Consider the following 14,848-nt stretch of genomic DNA (forward strand, 5'->3'; position numbering starts at 1 on the left):
GTTTGAAATCATGCAAATAATGAATCTTCAAAGAGTTCATGGCAAATGAGTGTTATGAAAAAATGGTGCATAATTTCAAATTTTTACACCAAAGTAAACTTATATTTCAATTCCATTTTTTCATTAACATTTGGAAGTACCCTCATATTTTCTTCTGGTAGAAAAGTAGTAAAGTCATGTAGGCCAATAGTATTCTTCACAGGTAGATTTTTAAAATACATTTAATTTTTAAAATACACACTAGGCTATCTGAATTATCTACTCCTTTGCATCAATTTTGGCAATTTGTGTTTTTCAAGAAAGCCAGGTATCGGGCCGGCGCCGTGGCTCACTAGGCTAATCCTCCGCCTAGCGGCGCCAGCACACAGAGTTCTAGTCCCGGTCGGGGCGCCGGATTCTGTCCTGGTTGCCCCTCTTCCAGGCCAGCCCTCTGCTGTGGCCAGGGAGTGCAGTGGAGGATGGCCCAGGTGCTTGGGCCCTGCACCCCATGGGAGACCAAGAAAAGCACCTGGCTCCTGGCTCCTGCCATCGGATCAGCGCGGTGCGCCAGCCACAGCGCGCCGGCCGCGTGGGCCATTGGAGGGTGAACCAACGGCAAAGGAAGACCTTTCTCTCTGTCTCTCTCTCTCACTGTCCACCTGTCCACTCTGCCTGTCAAAAAAAAAAAAAAAAAAAAAAAAAAAAAGCCAGGTATCATTTAAGTGTTGAATTTATTGACATAAAATTGTTTTTACGCCTATATCATCTCCTTAATGTATGATCTACAATACTGTCTCCTTTCATTACTTATAGTGGTAATTTGTTTTTCTCTTTTTTTCTTCATTACACTTACTAGAGGTTTATCAAATTTATGAGTCTCTTTAAGAAGCCAGTTTTGACATTTTTCGTTTGTTTTCTAGTTCACTGATTTCCACTCTAATTTTATTGTTTACCTTTTTTTGCGTGTTATTGTGTTTAATTTGCTCTCCCTTTTATAACTTAAGGTATAAAAATAAATCAGTGGTTTTCATCTTCCTTATTTTTAAGATTTATTCATTTGAAAGGCAGTGTTAGTGAGTGGGGCGTGATGATATCTTCCATCCACTGGATCTCTCCCCAGATAGCCACAACAGCTCAGGCTGGGCCAGGCTGGGCCAGGAGCCAGGAATTCCACTCCAGTTCTGGTTGAATCCTACTGTGATCAGGAAATACAATCAGAATGGTTCAATTCTTTAATAGTCACTGATCTCTGTTCTAGGGCCCAGCAGATGGTCTCTCGGTGAGCACTGCACACATGCTCGAAAAGAACACACACTCTGGAGCTGCGGGGTAAAGTGTTGGACAAATGTCCAGGACAGCAAGCTCGCTGACAGCACTGATCAAATCTTCCATCCTCATTGATTTTTGTATTCTACAAACTACAGAAAGGGAAACGCTAAAATCCCCACCATGGCTGTGCACTTCCGCCTTCCTTCCTTCAGTCTGTTAACAACTGGCAGACCTGGGTGAAGGGTACTACTTGCATTTTTTTATACTATTCTTCTACTTACCTTTAATTTGAATAAAAGCCTGTCTTCTCTATAAAGGAAATTAGAGCTAATGATCGCTAATAAGTTTGAAGTCTACAATTACTAGGGTCTAACAATAGCAATCCAGTGTTTTTTCCAACAGGAGGTCTATTAACAATCACTTAATACTCTTCGAAAGGGAAAAACAGGAGTTTAAATGGTTAGGCAATTTTATACAAGTCAGTACTAGGTGTGTGAACCTTCATCCAAAATATTTTTAAAATATTTCACTCAAAAACTACCAATCGGGGCCGGTGCTGTGGAGCAGCAGGTAGGGCCACCACCTGCAGTGCCGGCATCCGATACGAGTGCCAATTTGATGCTTGGCTGCTCCACTTCCGATCCAGCTCTCTGCTATGGCCTGGGAGAGCAGTAGAAGTGCTTGGGCCCCTGCACCCGTGTGGGAGACCTGGAAGAAGCTCCTGGCTCCTGGCTTCGGATCGGCCCAGCTCCAGCTGTTGTGGCCACTCGCGGAGTGAACCAGAGGATGGAAGACTGACTCTCTCTCTCACTCTCTCTCTCTCTCTCCGCCTCTCTGTAATTATGCCTTTCAAATAAATAAATAAATCTTTTAAAAAAAATGTACCAATCCCAGGATTTTGCCTCCCAATTTAGGGACAGGAATTGTAATTTAGGAACAAGAACTGTTTTTTTTTTTTCTGTCTTTCCCTACCTGTCCTCTCTTTATGCTGATGTTCATATCCAAGATTCTAATCTTTTAAGTGTGAATAGCAAGTTTATTGAGTGCTTCTCCCGTAAATACCAAATAAGTAATCCTCTCTACCCCAAGCAAGGGTTAACCTTTAGTTCTCTGGAACTCTAACTCAAGAACACAGAAACTTCAGGTTTTAAATAAACACAACTAGGGCTCACTTGGCTAATCCTCCGCCTATGGCGCCGGAATCCCATATGGGCGCCGGGTTCTGGTCCCGGTCGCTCCTCTTCCATTCCAGCTCTCTGCTGTGGCCCGGAAAGGCAGTGGAGGGTGGTCCAAGTGCTTGGGCCCTGCACCCGCATGGGAGACCAGGAGGAAGCACCTGGCTCCTGACTTCGGATCAGTGCAGTGAGCCGGCCATGGTGGCCATTTTGGGGGTGAACCAATGGAAGGAAGACCTTTCTTTCTGTCTCTCCCTCTCACTGTCTGTAACTCTACCTGTCAAATAAATTAATTAAAAAAATAAATCTTTAAAAAAAATAAATAAACACAACTAAATCACAAAGGGTCCTTAGAGAGAGAATAGTAATAGTCACCTTGAGGGGGGAAAAACGACATGTTAAACATGCCATTGCAGAAGTAGCACATACCTGAAGAATCGGCTTTTTTCGGTGTCCATAGAGTGGCACTCTCGTTTGCTGCTACTAACCTCTGTAGTCTTCACAACGTTTGTCCAGTGAATAGGAGCCTTACAGAAAAACACACCCAATCCTTTGGGCCGGGCCTGGAGCCGCCAGGAGGTGAGATGTAAAGGCACAGCAAACGAGTCCCCTGGCATGACAGCAGGAAGCACCACCGGCTCTGCCACAGAAATAAGCGCTATTAGCACTCACACCTCCAGCCCGAAGCTTGAGCATCTCAGGACAGAGGGAGAAGGACTGCATGCATCGACTGCTTAGATGGACAGAGGGAGAAGGACTACATGCATCGACTGCTTAGATGGACAGAGGGAGAAGGACTGCATGCATCGACTGCTTAGATGGACAGAGGGAGAAAGACTGCATGCATCGACTGCTTAGACGGACAGAGGGAGAAAGACTGCATGCATCGACTGCTTAGACGGACAGAGGGAGAAGGACTGCATGCATCGACTGCTTAGACGGACAGAGGGAGAAGGACTGCATGCATCGACTGCTTAGATGGACAGAGGGAGAAGGACTGCATGCATCGACTGCTTAGACGGACAGAGGGAGAAGGACTGCATGCATCGACTGCTTAGACGGACAGAGGGAGAAGGACTGCATGCATCGACTGCTTAGACGGACAGAGGGAGAAGGACTACATGCATCGACTGCTTAGACGGACAGAGGGAGAAGGACTACATGCATCGACTGCTTAGATGGACAGAGGGAGAAGGACTACATGCATCGACTGCTTAGATGGCACCCACCGGGAAGAGAGAGCCATGGTCACAGTCCACAAATATTTATGGACATTTATTATATTCTAGACAATCAAAACATACTGTCTGGGGCCGACGGGCTGTCCAGTCTCAGTTCCATGGGTGTCTCCAGCCGGTTCCTCACTATGAGCGCTGATCGAACAGTGATTACTTTCCGAGCGCTGCCCTCCATAGTCACTGCAAAGACCACCCGGACGGGCGGGAGTGAAGAGAACTGTGAAGGAGACAAAGAAGTAACTTGGCTGTGTGTCTGTAAAACACACAAAATACAGCAATACCATCAGAATGTCTAAACGAAACACATCTGATTATTACTATTATTACTTATTCTTCAGTGAAATTTGTCATTAAATCCTTAAAGCATTCAACATTACAGCAAGTGAACATCAAATAAACTATATACTACTAAAACCTGTCAGTAATAAAATTTCCAAAACAATGTAGAAAGACATGTCACAAATTTAGTTGTAAAGAAAATTCAGTTTTAGGCCCCTACACACATTATAAAAAACATCACCTAAAACTGTGGTCGTGACCTGTCCAATTTTCTAGGCTCCCTGTAACATGGTAAGGATAGCTCCTGGAAGCTACTCTTCATCCACAATGCCCTTGGGTCAGCTCTCAGATGGAAACTGTGAACAAGACTTGTTTTCAACTCCACGGGAGGGGACTAAAATAAATATCATCCAAAGCAACTAAAAATAGCAACTCTGAAGCAGGACTTTGGAAACCATTAAATGATTTACCTTCTGTGCTACTTCCGTCCCAGATTACTATTAAATTGAGAAAACATTCCTTGAACACCAACAATGGGTTGGGTGCTACCCAAATACACCCAGAAAAACAGCAGGAAGTCTTGTGAGATTAAAACTTGCCTTTGTAGAATCCAGAGAGTATAACAGAGTTGTCTTCACTGATGTGCTTTTCACAGGAACAAATAATAACTTCCTTTTCTCTACATGTCTTAAAATTTATTCTTTGGGCTCATACACTATTAGTTAACATGCTTACAGGAAAACCAATGTTTGTGTTTTAAAGAACTTTAGAAACAAAGTTTTCTTTCTTCATAATAACTACCTAGGTTTTATTTAATAACCACTCTTTCAAAATAGGACACTGAAGTTCACAAACTAAACATAATGGAGGGAAATCATTTATTTCTGCTCTTGGGTTGTGGCCACTGGTATTTTCCTGTGTTCATTCAATACACATTCTGTACCACTGCCACGTGATAGAAGCAGCAGCAGCAGCAGCAGCAGCAACTTAAGTAGACCACAGAGAGGAAGACTTGGGAACGACTGCTCTTAAAATGAGGGCACAGACATACTGACAGCGCTTTTCAACTAGAGAAGCAAATGACACTCATCCCAGCTTTTCACTCCGGCAACACTTCTATTAAAACAAACGGTAAGTGAAAGTCAACCTAATAGACAACAAAACAAAAAGCTCTACATTTTGAACCAAGACTTCCAGGAAGTCCAAATGAAAGGCAAGCTATACTTTTTGTTTTCAAAGGGACACAACCTTAAACACCAATCATGAAAGTTCAGGATTCCACTGATCCAGCCCCAATTGAGATCCAACAGAGTCACCATCAGTAACTACTAGAAATTTGATATTGTTGCTTCTAGGTCCACCTGAAATGCCACATTTCAAAATTTACAATCCTCAAAGAGAAGAAATCTTCTAAGCCTAAAAAAAATTTTTAATGTCATCTTGTGACATGTTTCAGATGCTAAATGGCAAAAAAATGTACTGTTTTTCCTTATTGTTTACTTTCAAGACTTTTTGGGCTAAATCTTATGAAATATATAAGGATATATCAGTCATTTTAATGTAGAGAGAAAAGGAGACATTGGACTAAACCATCTGCCTTTTCTTCTCCTTCCCTGTAAGACTCAGTTTCACGTTCCAAGTTAGGTGAGAAAATTCCCTTGCAAGGTTTGGAAAAGGAAGGTAATCACCATAGAAAAGAGCAGCGATCAAACACACATCATAAAGTCCTTTAATCACCAAGAAATTCGCATCCACGTACAGCTTGGGTGCAGCGTATCTACTCAGTAACACGATGACAACAGGAAAGCCATACTCACATAGACTTGGGGATGTATAATATTTGTTCTGCTGCTTGGGCTGCCAATCTAAGAAAGATTCCAAGACTCAGGGTCAGCAGAGGCCTCAAGTAACAGGCATCATTAAGTTCAATGACAACATAATTTGCTTAAAAGGGTGGTATTTGCAAATACTTTTAGACAAAGCATAGTCTATTGAGAAAACATCTCTTGTAAGAGATGGGGAAAACAACACTCATTTCACAACCATTCAATGTATGCAGGACTCCTCTAGAATATATCAATACAAGAGAAAGATGCCTGTGGGGAGAAATTAGTTCTTTTATTACCAGACACTAATTTAGGCAGAAAAGTAATATAGAAAAGTAAGCTTCATTTTTGTTCTAAAAACAGGGCATCAGAGGGCAACTGTGAAAACAAACATTTGTAGAACAGTGTTCTCAGGAACACTTTTCATGAGGAAAGCTGCAGGATCTACAAAAATCTGCGCTTCTCACCTTGCCACTGCTACCCACAAAACAAGTGTAAGGATACAATGAAGTCGGGTATCGGGCAGGAGCATCCCTGGAGGCTGCAGCCACCAGGACGCCAGCCTACTCAGCACAGATTAGTCGGGGACACTGCCTGCATTATTGCTCCAGGTTAGCCCTCGAACCTTAGGTTCCAAGCTGGGACAAAATTAGGACAAGGCTGTGTGAGACTATGTATGATCAGAAAATTAATGACATCTCTCTTTGTGCCACAGAGAAGGACTTGGAGCTATGTTATAGGAAATGCAAAAAAAAGACAGTGTATAGGAAGTTAGGAATATGTTAAATGGGGTCAGCACTGTGGCTTAGCAGGCTAAGCTTCTATGTGCAGCGCCAGCATTTCATATGGGTGCCAGTTCAAGTTCTGACTGCTCCACTTCTGATCCAGCTTTCTACTGTGGCCTGGGAAAGCAGCGGAGAATGGCCCAAGTGCTTGGGCCCTTGCACCTGCTTAGGAGACCTGAAGGAGGTTTCTGGCTCCTGGCTTAGAATCGGCTCAGCTTTGTCCATTGCGGCCATCTGGGGAGTGAACCAGCGGATGGAAAACCTTTCTCTCTGTCTCTCCCTCTCTCTCTGTTTATAACTCTAACTCTCAAATAAATTTAAAAAAATAATAAAAACAAAAAACTTTAAAAAAAATGTCAAATAACGCCAACATAGTTGGCTCTCCCTCTCTGTGGGTTCCATGTCAACAGATTCAACCCATTTGGGATCAAGTACTGTGTGGTCAGGACTAAAATGGTTCTACTGCTCCTGAACATGAAAAGGTCTTTTTTCCCTTGTCATTATATTCCCTATTCACAGAGCACTTATATTGCATTAGGTATTCTAAGTACTCTAGAGATGATTTATATTGCATTAGGTATTCTAAGTACTCTAGAGATGATTTAAAGGACACTGTATATGTTGGGGCCAGTGCTGGGCACAGTGGGTTAAAGCCACAGCTTGCAGCGCTGGCATCCCATGAGGGTGCCAGGTCAAGTCCTGGCTGTTCCACTTAAAATCCAGCACCCTGATCATGTGCCTGGGAAAGCAGTGGAGGAAGGCCCAAGTGCTTGAGCTCCTGCACTCACATGGGAGACCCAGAGGAAGCTACGGGCTCCTGGCTTCAGCCTGGCCCAGCCCCAGCCATTGCAGCTATCTGGGGAGAGAACCAGCAGATGGATGATCTCTCTCTCCATCTCCCTTCTCTCTAACTCTGTCTTATAAATAAAATAAATCTTAAAATATGTTATATGCAAACTCAACACCATTTTATAGAGGGGCCGAGCATCTGTGCGTTTTCCTATCTGTGGGGGCAGGGGAGAGGTGAGGATCTTAGATATCAAGGGACAATTATAACTCGCATCTAGCCATCAAATATGAAATGGATCAGTGTATAAGACAATATGTTACTGCCATTTTTCAATCTTGTTATTCAACTGAAATTAACCATTGTCTGCTTTATTAAATATCAATTACCAATGCCTGTGGTTGACCCAAGATAACATTAGGTCTTCTTCTTAGAATTCATGAAAATAGAAAGACAAGTTCATGAAAGCAGATTTACTACAGGCTTAACTATCTGACTGCCTGGCTTCGAGGGGTGTGGCCACAGCACCATCACGCCATTAAACACACAATCTATGACCACGCACCGTGGATGAAGAGGAATTTTTATCTGGAGCTGCATATCGGAAAAAGGTCCCAACTTTGTCCACAGACACTGGACTCACTTGCTCCCAGCCATTCACTCTCACTTGCAGTTGATGAATTCGGAGGTCATGGGTGTGTCTGTCAAAAAGAACAAAGTAAGCACTGTCTCAGCAGGGGAAGAAAAGCAGAGACAAAGAGCCAAAGCTGATTTACTGTATGATGGCAGAAAACCCAGCTGGCTAAACCTATCGCAGAGTACCTGACGCAAAGGAAATCAAGAGAGTCGTTGAGTTGGGATTTATAGTTAGCAAGAGCTGATACAAATTAGGATACAAATTTTAAGATTCATCATGAGCAAGAGCAGCATTTTATCCTCCCCTTCCACACACCAGCAATCTGTACACTATCCCAGATCTTCCCCCAACAGCCCCACCTCAACTGTTAGGAAATTATGACATCAACTACAATCATTTCAATGTTGTGGTAAAAGTACAATAGTAAGGCTGGTGCTGTGGCATAGCAGGTAAAAGCTGCCGCCTGCAGTGCCCGCATCCCATATGGGTGCCAGTTCAAGTCCCAGCTGCTCCTCTTCTGATCCAGCTCTCTGCGATGGCCTGGGGAAGCAGTAGAAGATGGCCTAAGTCCTTGGGCCCCTGCACCCATGTGGGAGATACGGAAGAGGTTCCTGGCTCCTGGCTTCAGATCAGCGTAGCTCCAGCCATTGTGGCCAATTGGGAAGTGAACTAGCGGATGGAAGACACCTCTCTCTCTCTCTCTCTCTCTCTCTCTCTCTCTCTCTGCCTCTCCTTCTCACTCTGTTTAATTCTGACTTTCAAATGAATAAATAAATCTTTAAAAACAAAAAAGTACACTAGTGATATAACCAAGCAGTCATAATCTTAGAAAAATGGCTAAAATTTCTCCTTGGTTCCTTTGTTGGACAGTCTGCTCCTCTAGGCACTGCAGTCAGTTGTTTGCCTCCAGCCCTTCATGACTAAAGTCAGGGTAGCAAGACAGCCATCAGCAAGGCAGGGCTGAAGTGCAGAAGGCAGTGGGCAAAACAGAAGGAACGGGAGGAAACTGCACATTTAATTCTATTTTAGATTTTGCCTAATTCAAGCCAGAAGCCTGAAATGGGGAACTGGAGTTGAGGCTGACAGGGAGGGAGGAGGGAGGTGCGGAGTGGGGTAGAGTGCCAAAAGGGAACATGCCAGAAAAAGCATTTATTTTGATGAATTCAAGCAGAACAGTGGGACTTGAAATGGGGTACAGAATATGGAAAGTAAAACGGAACCAACAGCAAGGTCAAACCCTCTCTGATACAGCAAAGGCAGTGCTCACTAAGAAATATGGCCGACAGTTCCATAGATTGCTTCTCCAAGAACTAGGGGGAAGGACAGGAAAATGCTCACCACCCATTCCTGGGAGCTCTGAAGTGGCTTCCAGGTACATATGCCCAGCATGTGGATTTAAATTTTTTTTTCTTTGCCCTATAAAGCCCCCAGAGATCACAGGCTCAGAACTCTTGCCAGCTGGGAATAATGTATGCCAGTACAGAGCTACAGGAAGGGAAGACATGCCTGATGTAGGCACAGGCTGGCACACACAGACGTACAGCATCATGAAAAGCACACGACTACATGAGACTGAAGTGAATCTCTTGCATTTCAGCTCAGCCCCAAATTGCAGCCAACACTCAAGCACACAGATCTCAACCTCCCAGCACTAGGCCTTCACCTATTCATTTCCACTGGACAGCCCACTTCCATTTAATTTGTTTTAAATTTTTATCAAACATTTTATGATCTCACAACACCCAGGTATAACCTTTTTCTAGATTTATTCCAGTCCTTTGGCTGGTTACTTCAGAGACTGTATCAGCTAGCAGGACTCCAAGATGAGCTGCTCTTACCCATCTTAGAATCTCAACGTCTACACTATAATTTCTGGTTCTGCTCCCTGAAGCTATCTGCTCACTAAAAGTGCCATGTGCAGGTTTATACATATGTACGCACATGTGTGTAAATACGTGTGCACATGTACACATACATGCACTGTGTGTGTGTGTGTGTAAAAGATGAAATCAACACCCTTTGAGAAGCTTTTAGGAGCACCATGACACTACCACATCATGAGAAACAGGCCAGGATACAATGAACTTGAGTGTTATGATCGTCAATGTTTCAACCAAATTATATGAAACGCACCTCAGATGTCAAATAAACAGATAATTAATGGAAAGACATGCATTTCGAAGATAGAAGACAGTCTATTTTTTAAAAGTAAACACTGATTTTCAAGATATCTTTTAAAAATACATTAAAATCATTAGTAAGCAAAGTCAAAAGGCAAAATATCAGGAACAATCATTTATAACCACTTTTATTTTTAAAAGGAAAAGAATACATCACACTTTACCTGTGTCTTAACTTTCCTCTTGCTTCAAACTCAAAAGGAATCTCTTCACCTGTGAGGACTTCTCGCCACTCACTGACGTTGTGGGCATCGTCGAGAAATGTCCTGCTCCCTTCTGGCACCACTCCTGGGCTCCCGCTGTGAGACAGTGCAGCCCTGCAACCACGCAGAGGACAGCTTTCCCCCCGCCTCAGCACGCCCTCACAGGAGCTCTGGCTGAGGACCAGAGCTCCCTGCTTCCCCACCCTGCCCGGGACTCACAGCAACAAGGCAACAGGGTCAGGCTAGAAAGGATGACCTGAACGGTCCCTCACCTCAGTCACCAGTCTGAGACACAGCTGCAGTATCCTGACCCACTCGCTCACCTCCAGCAGCAAAGAGCGGGCCATGGGCACTAAGGCCTGGCCCTTTACAGTGGCAGTTCAGAGACAGGGCAGGCGCTAACAGACACACACACCTCTCTCCTGGGGCATCACCGTGCTTTGTGGAGGCAGGGGAAACGTGGATGCTGTCACCCATCTCACGTACTGTGTCACCTACACTAGGAAGATCATGTATTTGGAACTTTGAGCCAAGACCTAAACAGGCAGAAAGGTGTTAGAAAAGGTCCTCACTAGGCTGGCGCCGCGGCTCACTAAGCTAATCCTCCGCCTTGCGGCACCGGCACACTGGGTTCTAGTCCCGGTCAGGGCGCCGGATTCTGTCCCGGTTGCCCCTCTTCCAGGCCAGCTCTCTGCCGTGGCCCGGGAGTGCAGTGGAGGATGGCCCAAGTGCTTGGGCCCTGCACCCCATGGGAGACCAGGAGAAGCACCTGGCTCCTGCCTTCGGATCAGCGCGGTGCGCCGGCCGCGGCAGCCATTGGAAGGTGAACCAACGGCAAAAAGAGGACCTTTCTCTCTGTCTCTCTCTCTCACTATCCATTCTGCCTGTCAAAAAAAAAAAAAAAAAAAAAGAAAAAAGAAAAAAGAAAAGGTTCTCACTTGGCATAGGTATAGGCTCATTCATTCATTCTCTAAACTCTACCCAATTCCATCTGTGCAGAAGTGTGTCTTAGATACGGAAGATCATTCCTTTGGGGCAGAAGGAAAACAGTAGCATTTTCATAACAGTCTTGGAAGAAAATTTTTCAAAACCTTAGTTTAATAACCATATATAGCTTTTTTTTTAAAGGGGGAAGGGCACAGAAACTGAGGAGAAAAGATGGAACGGTTTCTTTCACACTTTACACACACCCTCGACGTGCTGGACTTCCATTCAACACCACGCCTCCCTGGAGCAGGAGCCTAAGGACCACGTGACGCTCAGGACCCACTTCGCAGAGAACGAGAGCAATCCTTCCGCTGTCTCAGCAGGACAGCAAGGCATGATGCACACAGAAGGGGTCCAGCTCGCTCTGCCGGGCTGCTGCAAGGGGGCTTTGGTGGCAGACACGGCTCGGTGTGACAGGCTGAGTGCTCTTACCTGGTGGGTGTGGTGGTCAGTGTGGCAAACCACAAGGTGCACCCCGTGTGGTTCCTCAGAGCAAAGGGAACAAATGGCTGCCGGCGCTTCGGAGTTTTCGCCTCTGCGACGACAAACAGAAAGTGGCGAATGGCAGAGGCCTGTAGCTGGGGCAGAGCCCTCCCACACCTGGACTGTGTTCGTGGCAGAGGCCTGTAGCTGGGGCAAAGCCCTCCCACACCTGGACTGTGTGCGTGGCCAGCTCTAAGGCAAGACGGAGGAAAGAGAAAAGGAACCACCACGGGCTTGCCAAGAGGAGAAACGGGAGGTTCTATGTACTTGCTGGGGGCTAGGGGAAGACTGGCAGCCCTCTGACTACTCCCTGCCCTCAGTTCTCCCACAGCGCTTTACAGATCTGACGTCTGAGAAGTCATCAGGAACCAACTCGGCCAGAATCAAGAAACTGAAATGGGCCATACCTTCCACTGTTCCCAAACAACATATTCTACATAGGTAACCCAAACTGTAGCAAGACGGAGCACATGGACTTACATTCTGTGCTATTCTCTTACACTCATAGCTGTTTTTCCTTCCTGGAAAATCAGGGATATATTATTCCAACGTTTCACAAATAAAGTCTTAGCTCATATTTTGAAAACACAGGCATCACCACAGCTGCATGGTGGGTGCTGTGGAGGCCACAAAAGCAGCTGCATTTCACACAACTGCTTCCAGTCAGGACGCTGGGGGAAGAACAACGACCAAGACGGAACTCTCAGTGACCAAATCCTAGAGAGTCGGCCTGACTACAAACACCCCAAGAAATGCAAAGAAGGTCTCTAGTGCCCAGGCCACCTGGGAATTCCACCACAGGCATGCTGCCAGGGCTGTGTGGCTGGCACGGGGCAGAGTGCTAAGGGGACAGGTATCAGCTCCTCTGAGCACGAGTCTGTGTCCCCTCCATTGGCCACACAAAGAGGGAGTTGGCCGAAGGAACCACCAAGGCAACATCATTTCAGTACGGGGAAGGCTCCTGGCCTACAGGCTTATGACACACATAGACTACCCAGCAGACAGGGTACAGTCTTGTTGTGTCTAGACTTAGTGCACAGGAACAAACTGAGAAACACTGTGACCCAAGCTATCTATGGAGGAAATGGTATCTCGTGGGGACTACAAATGCACACAGCACCAGAGGAGACGCAAGCTCAGCCTAAAGACCCTGTGTGTCCAGCCAAGAAAAAGGAGAAGGCAATAGGTGGCGTGTCAGGCCATCCGTGACCCACAGGACGTCCTGGGCAGTGCCTAACAGTCAGTGACTGCTTCCTCTGTTTGCTTTGCCTCTTCCAGTGTTTTCAGAAGTTAGTACTATAAGCACCACAAAACAAGCCATTTCAGACCAAGGCAAGCTCTATTTTTGCAACAATAGCTCAGGCGTCTAAGATATAATCTATAACAAAAATGAACAATCTCTAGTGCTCTCACAATTTTGTGGCCGCTGAGTGGCACCCCAAATACTTCTACAAATAACTTCCGCCTAGGAATATACCCATTTATCACCTTGATGTCCTACTTACTTCCCAAAGATAAAAACAATTGAGGCCAGTGTTTTGGCACAGCAGATAAAGCTGCCAAATCTGATGCCAGCATCCCATGTGGGCACCAGTTCATGTCCCAGCTGCTTCATTTCCAATCCAGCTCCCTGCTTATGGCCTGGGGAAAGCAGCAGAAGATGGCCCAAGTGGTTGGGACCCTGCCACAAATATGGGAGACTCCTGGCACCTGGCTTTGGCCTAGCCCAGCCCTGGTCATTGTGGCCATCTGGATTGTGTACCAGTAAGAGCCCTCGGTCTCACTCTCTGTAACTCTGTCAAATAAATAATCTTTTTTTTTTTTTTTTTAATTTCGCTCATCAAGCAGAAAATTAAGGAGTAGTTGTGAGGCTGCTGACAAGAACAGGAGGGAAGTGGAACATGTAAGAGCTTTCTGCAGGGTAACCAGTATTCACTGTGGCACTCTGAAAGGCACCTCCCTCTCCAGGAGAGCAATGAGAGAGCTGCTTTTACTGCAGTAGATGAAGGGCCCGCAGCAAAACAAGCCAGATGTGCTTCCATCACCCGCCGCGAGCCAGACTGGAAGTTTCCACTGGATGTAAAAAGCACAGGTGGCAGATGGCTTTGATCACTTTATAATATGGAGTAAGTGCTTGGAATCAATACAAAGATATCCACAAGCATACTGCTTTGGAATTAAACAGCATGGGTAGGCAACTGCTACACACCCAAGCTTCTCGGGTTGATTAGACTAAGAGCATAGACTTCAATGCACACAAATGCAAACCCAACGTCAGGGAACAGTCGTGCCATCTCCTGCACTAGGCTCCAGATAACCTCTGCACTTGCCTCTGCGCCAGAGAAAAAGATCCCCCGTCTATCAGCAACGACAGTATCCCCTGGTGGCCTCAAGCGACTAATATCAATTTCTTCATGGGTTGAATGAACCAAAAACTTCTTACATCCAGATTCAGCTTCAAACAGCGCAGCTAAGGAAATGCCTACCGCTCTACCCTTGCTTCCCAGAGCCATCTGCCCCTCATCACCAGTGCAGGTTCTCCCGCTGTAAGAGCAGCTCAGTCTGCCTGAAAGGACCTGCCTGCGAATCCCAGTTAGACTAAAGCCTCTGCTCTGCTACCGAATGAAGGCAAACTGTCGGTCTCTCTCAGCCTCACTGTCCTCATCAGCTACAGAGCAGCAGTGCTTGGCTTAGCCAGAAACATCAAATGACATGTAGGACAGCTTAGAAGTATCAGCTCATGAATGAATGCAGGTTCAGCTATGGGCTTTCTTTGTGAGTGCCCCCTCAAACATCCACCCCAAGAAAATCCAACAGAAAAAACTCATGGTAATATCCTGTGTCCATCATTGTGCACACTGGTAGGGGGAATGACTCCAATGACCTTTTTATAAAATATATCATGATCCAAGGTTGGAACTAGCCATGTATAAACAGAAACCATTAGATTAAACTGTGCTCCTTAAACATAACCACTCGGGATTCCAGCCCTTTAGAGGATGCAGTGCTTTCTCCCATAT

At 45.5% G+C, this 14,848-nt stretch overlaps 1 protein-coding gene across 5 annotated transcripts in view; it reads right to left on the reverse strand.

The window, feature by feature from the left end:
* The window catches only part of VPS13D (vacuolar protein sorting 13 homolog D), a 276,670-nt gene that overhangs the window by 154,778 nt on the left and 107,044 nt on the right, over positions 1-14,848 (reverse strand). For all 5 annotated transcript variants that reach the window (XM_008275374.4, XM_008275375.4, XM_008275373.4 and 2 more), the window contains 6 exons: positions 11,778-11,880; positions 10,320-10,472; positions 7,904-8,039; positions 5,758-5,805; positions 3,728-3,878; positions 2,853-3,063 (listed from right to left, as the gene is read on the reverse strand). In XM_008275374.4, the coding sequence (XP_008273596.3) occupies positions 2,853-3,063; positions 3,728-3,878; positions 5,758-5,805; positions 7,904-8,039; positions 10,320-10,472; positions 11,778-11,880 (802 nt within the window). The remainder of the gene's footprint in view (positions 1-2,852; positions 3,064-3,727; positions 3,879-5,757; positions 5,806-7,903; positions 8,040-10,319; positions 10,473-11,777; positions 11,881-14,848) is intronic.

Source organism: Oryctolagus cuniculus, chromosome 7, assembly GCF_964237555.1.
Source record: "Oryctolagus cuniculus chromosome 7, mOryCun1.1, whole genome shotgun sequence".
NCBI lineage: Eukaryota > Metazoa > Chordata > Mammalia > Lagomorpha > Leporidae > Oryctolagus > Oryctolagus cuniculus.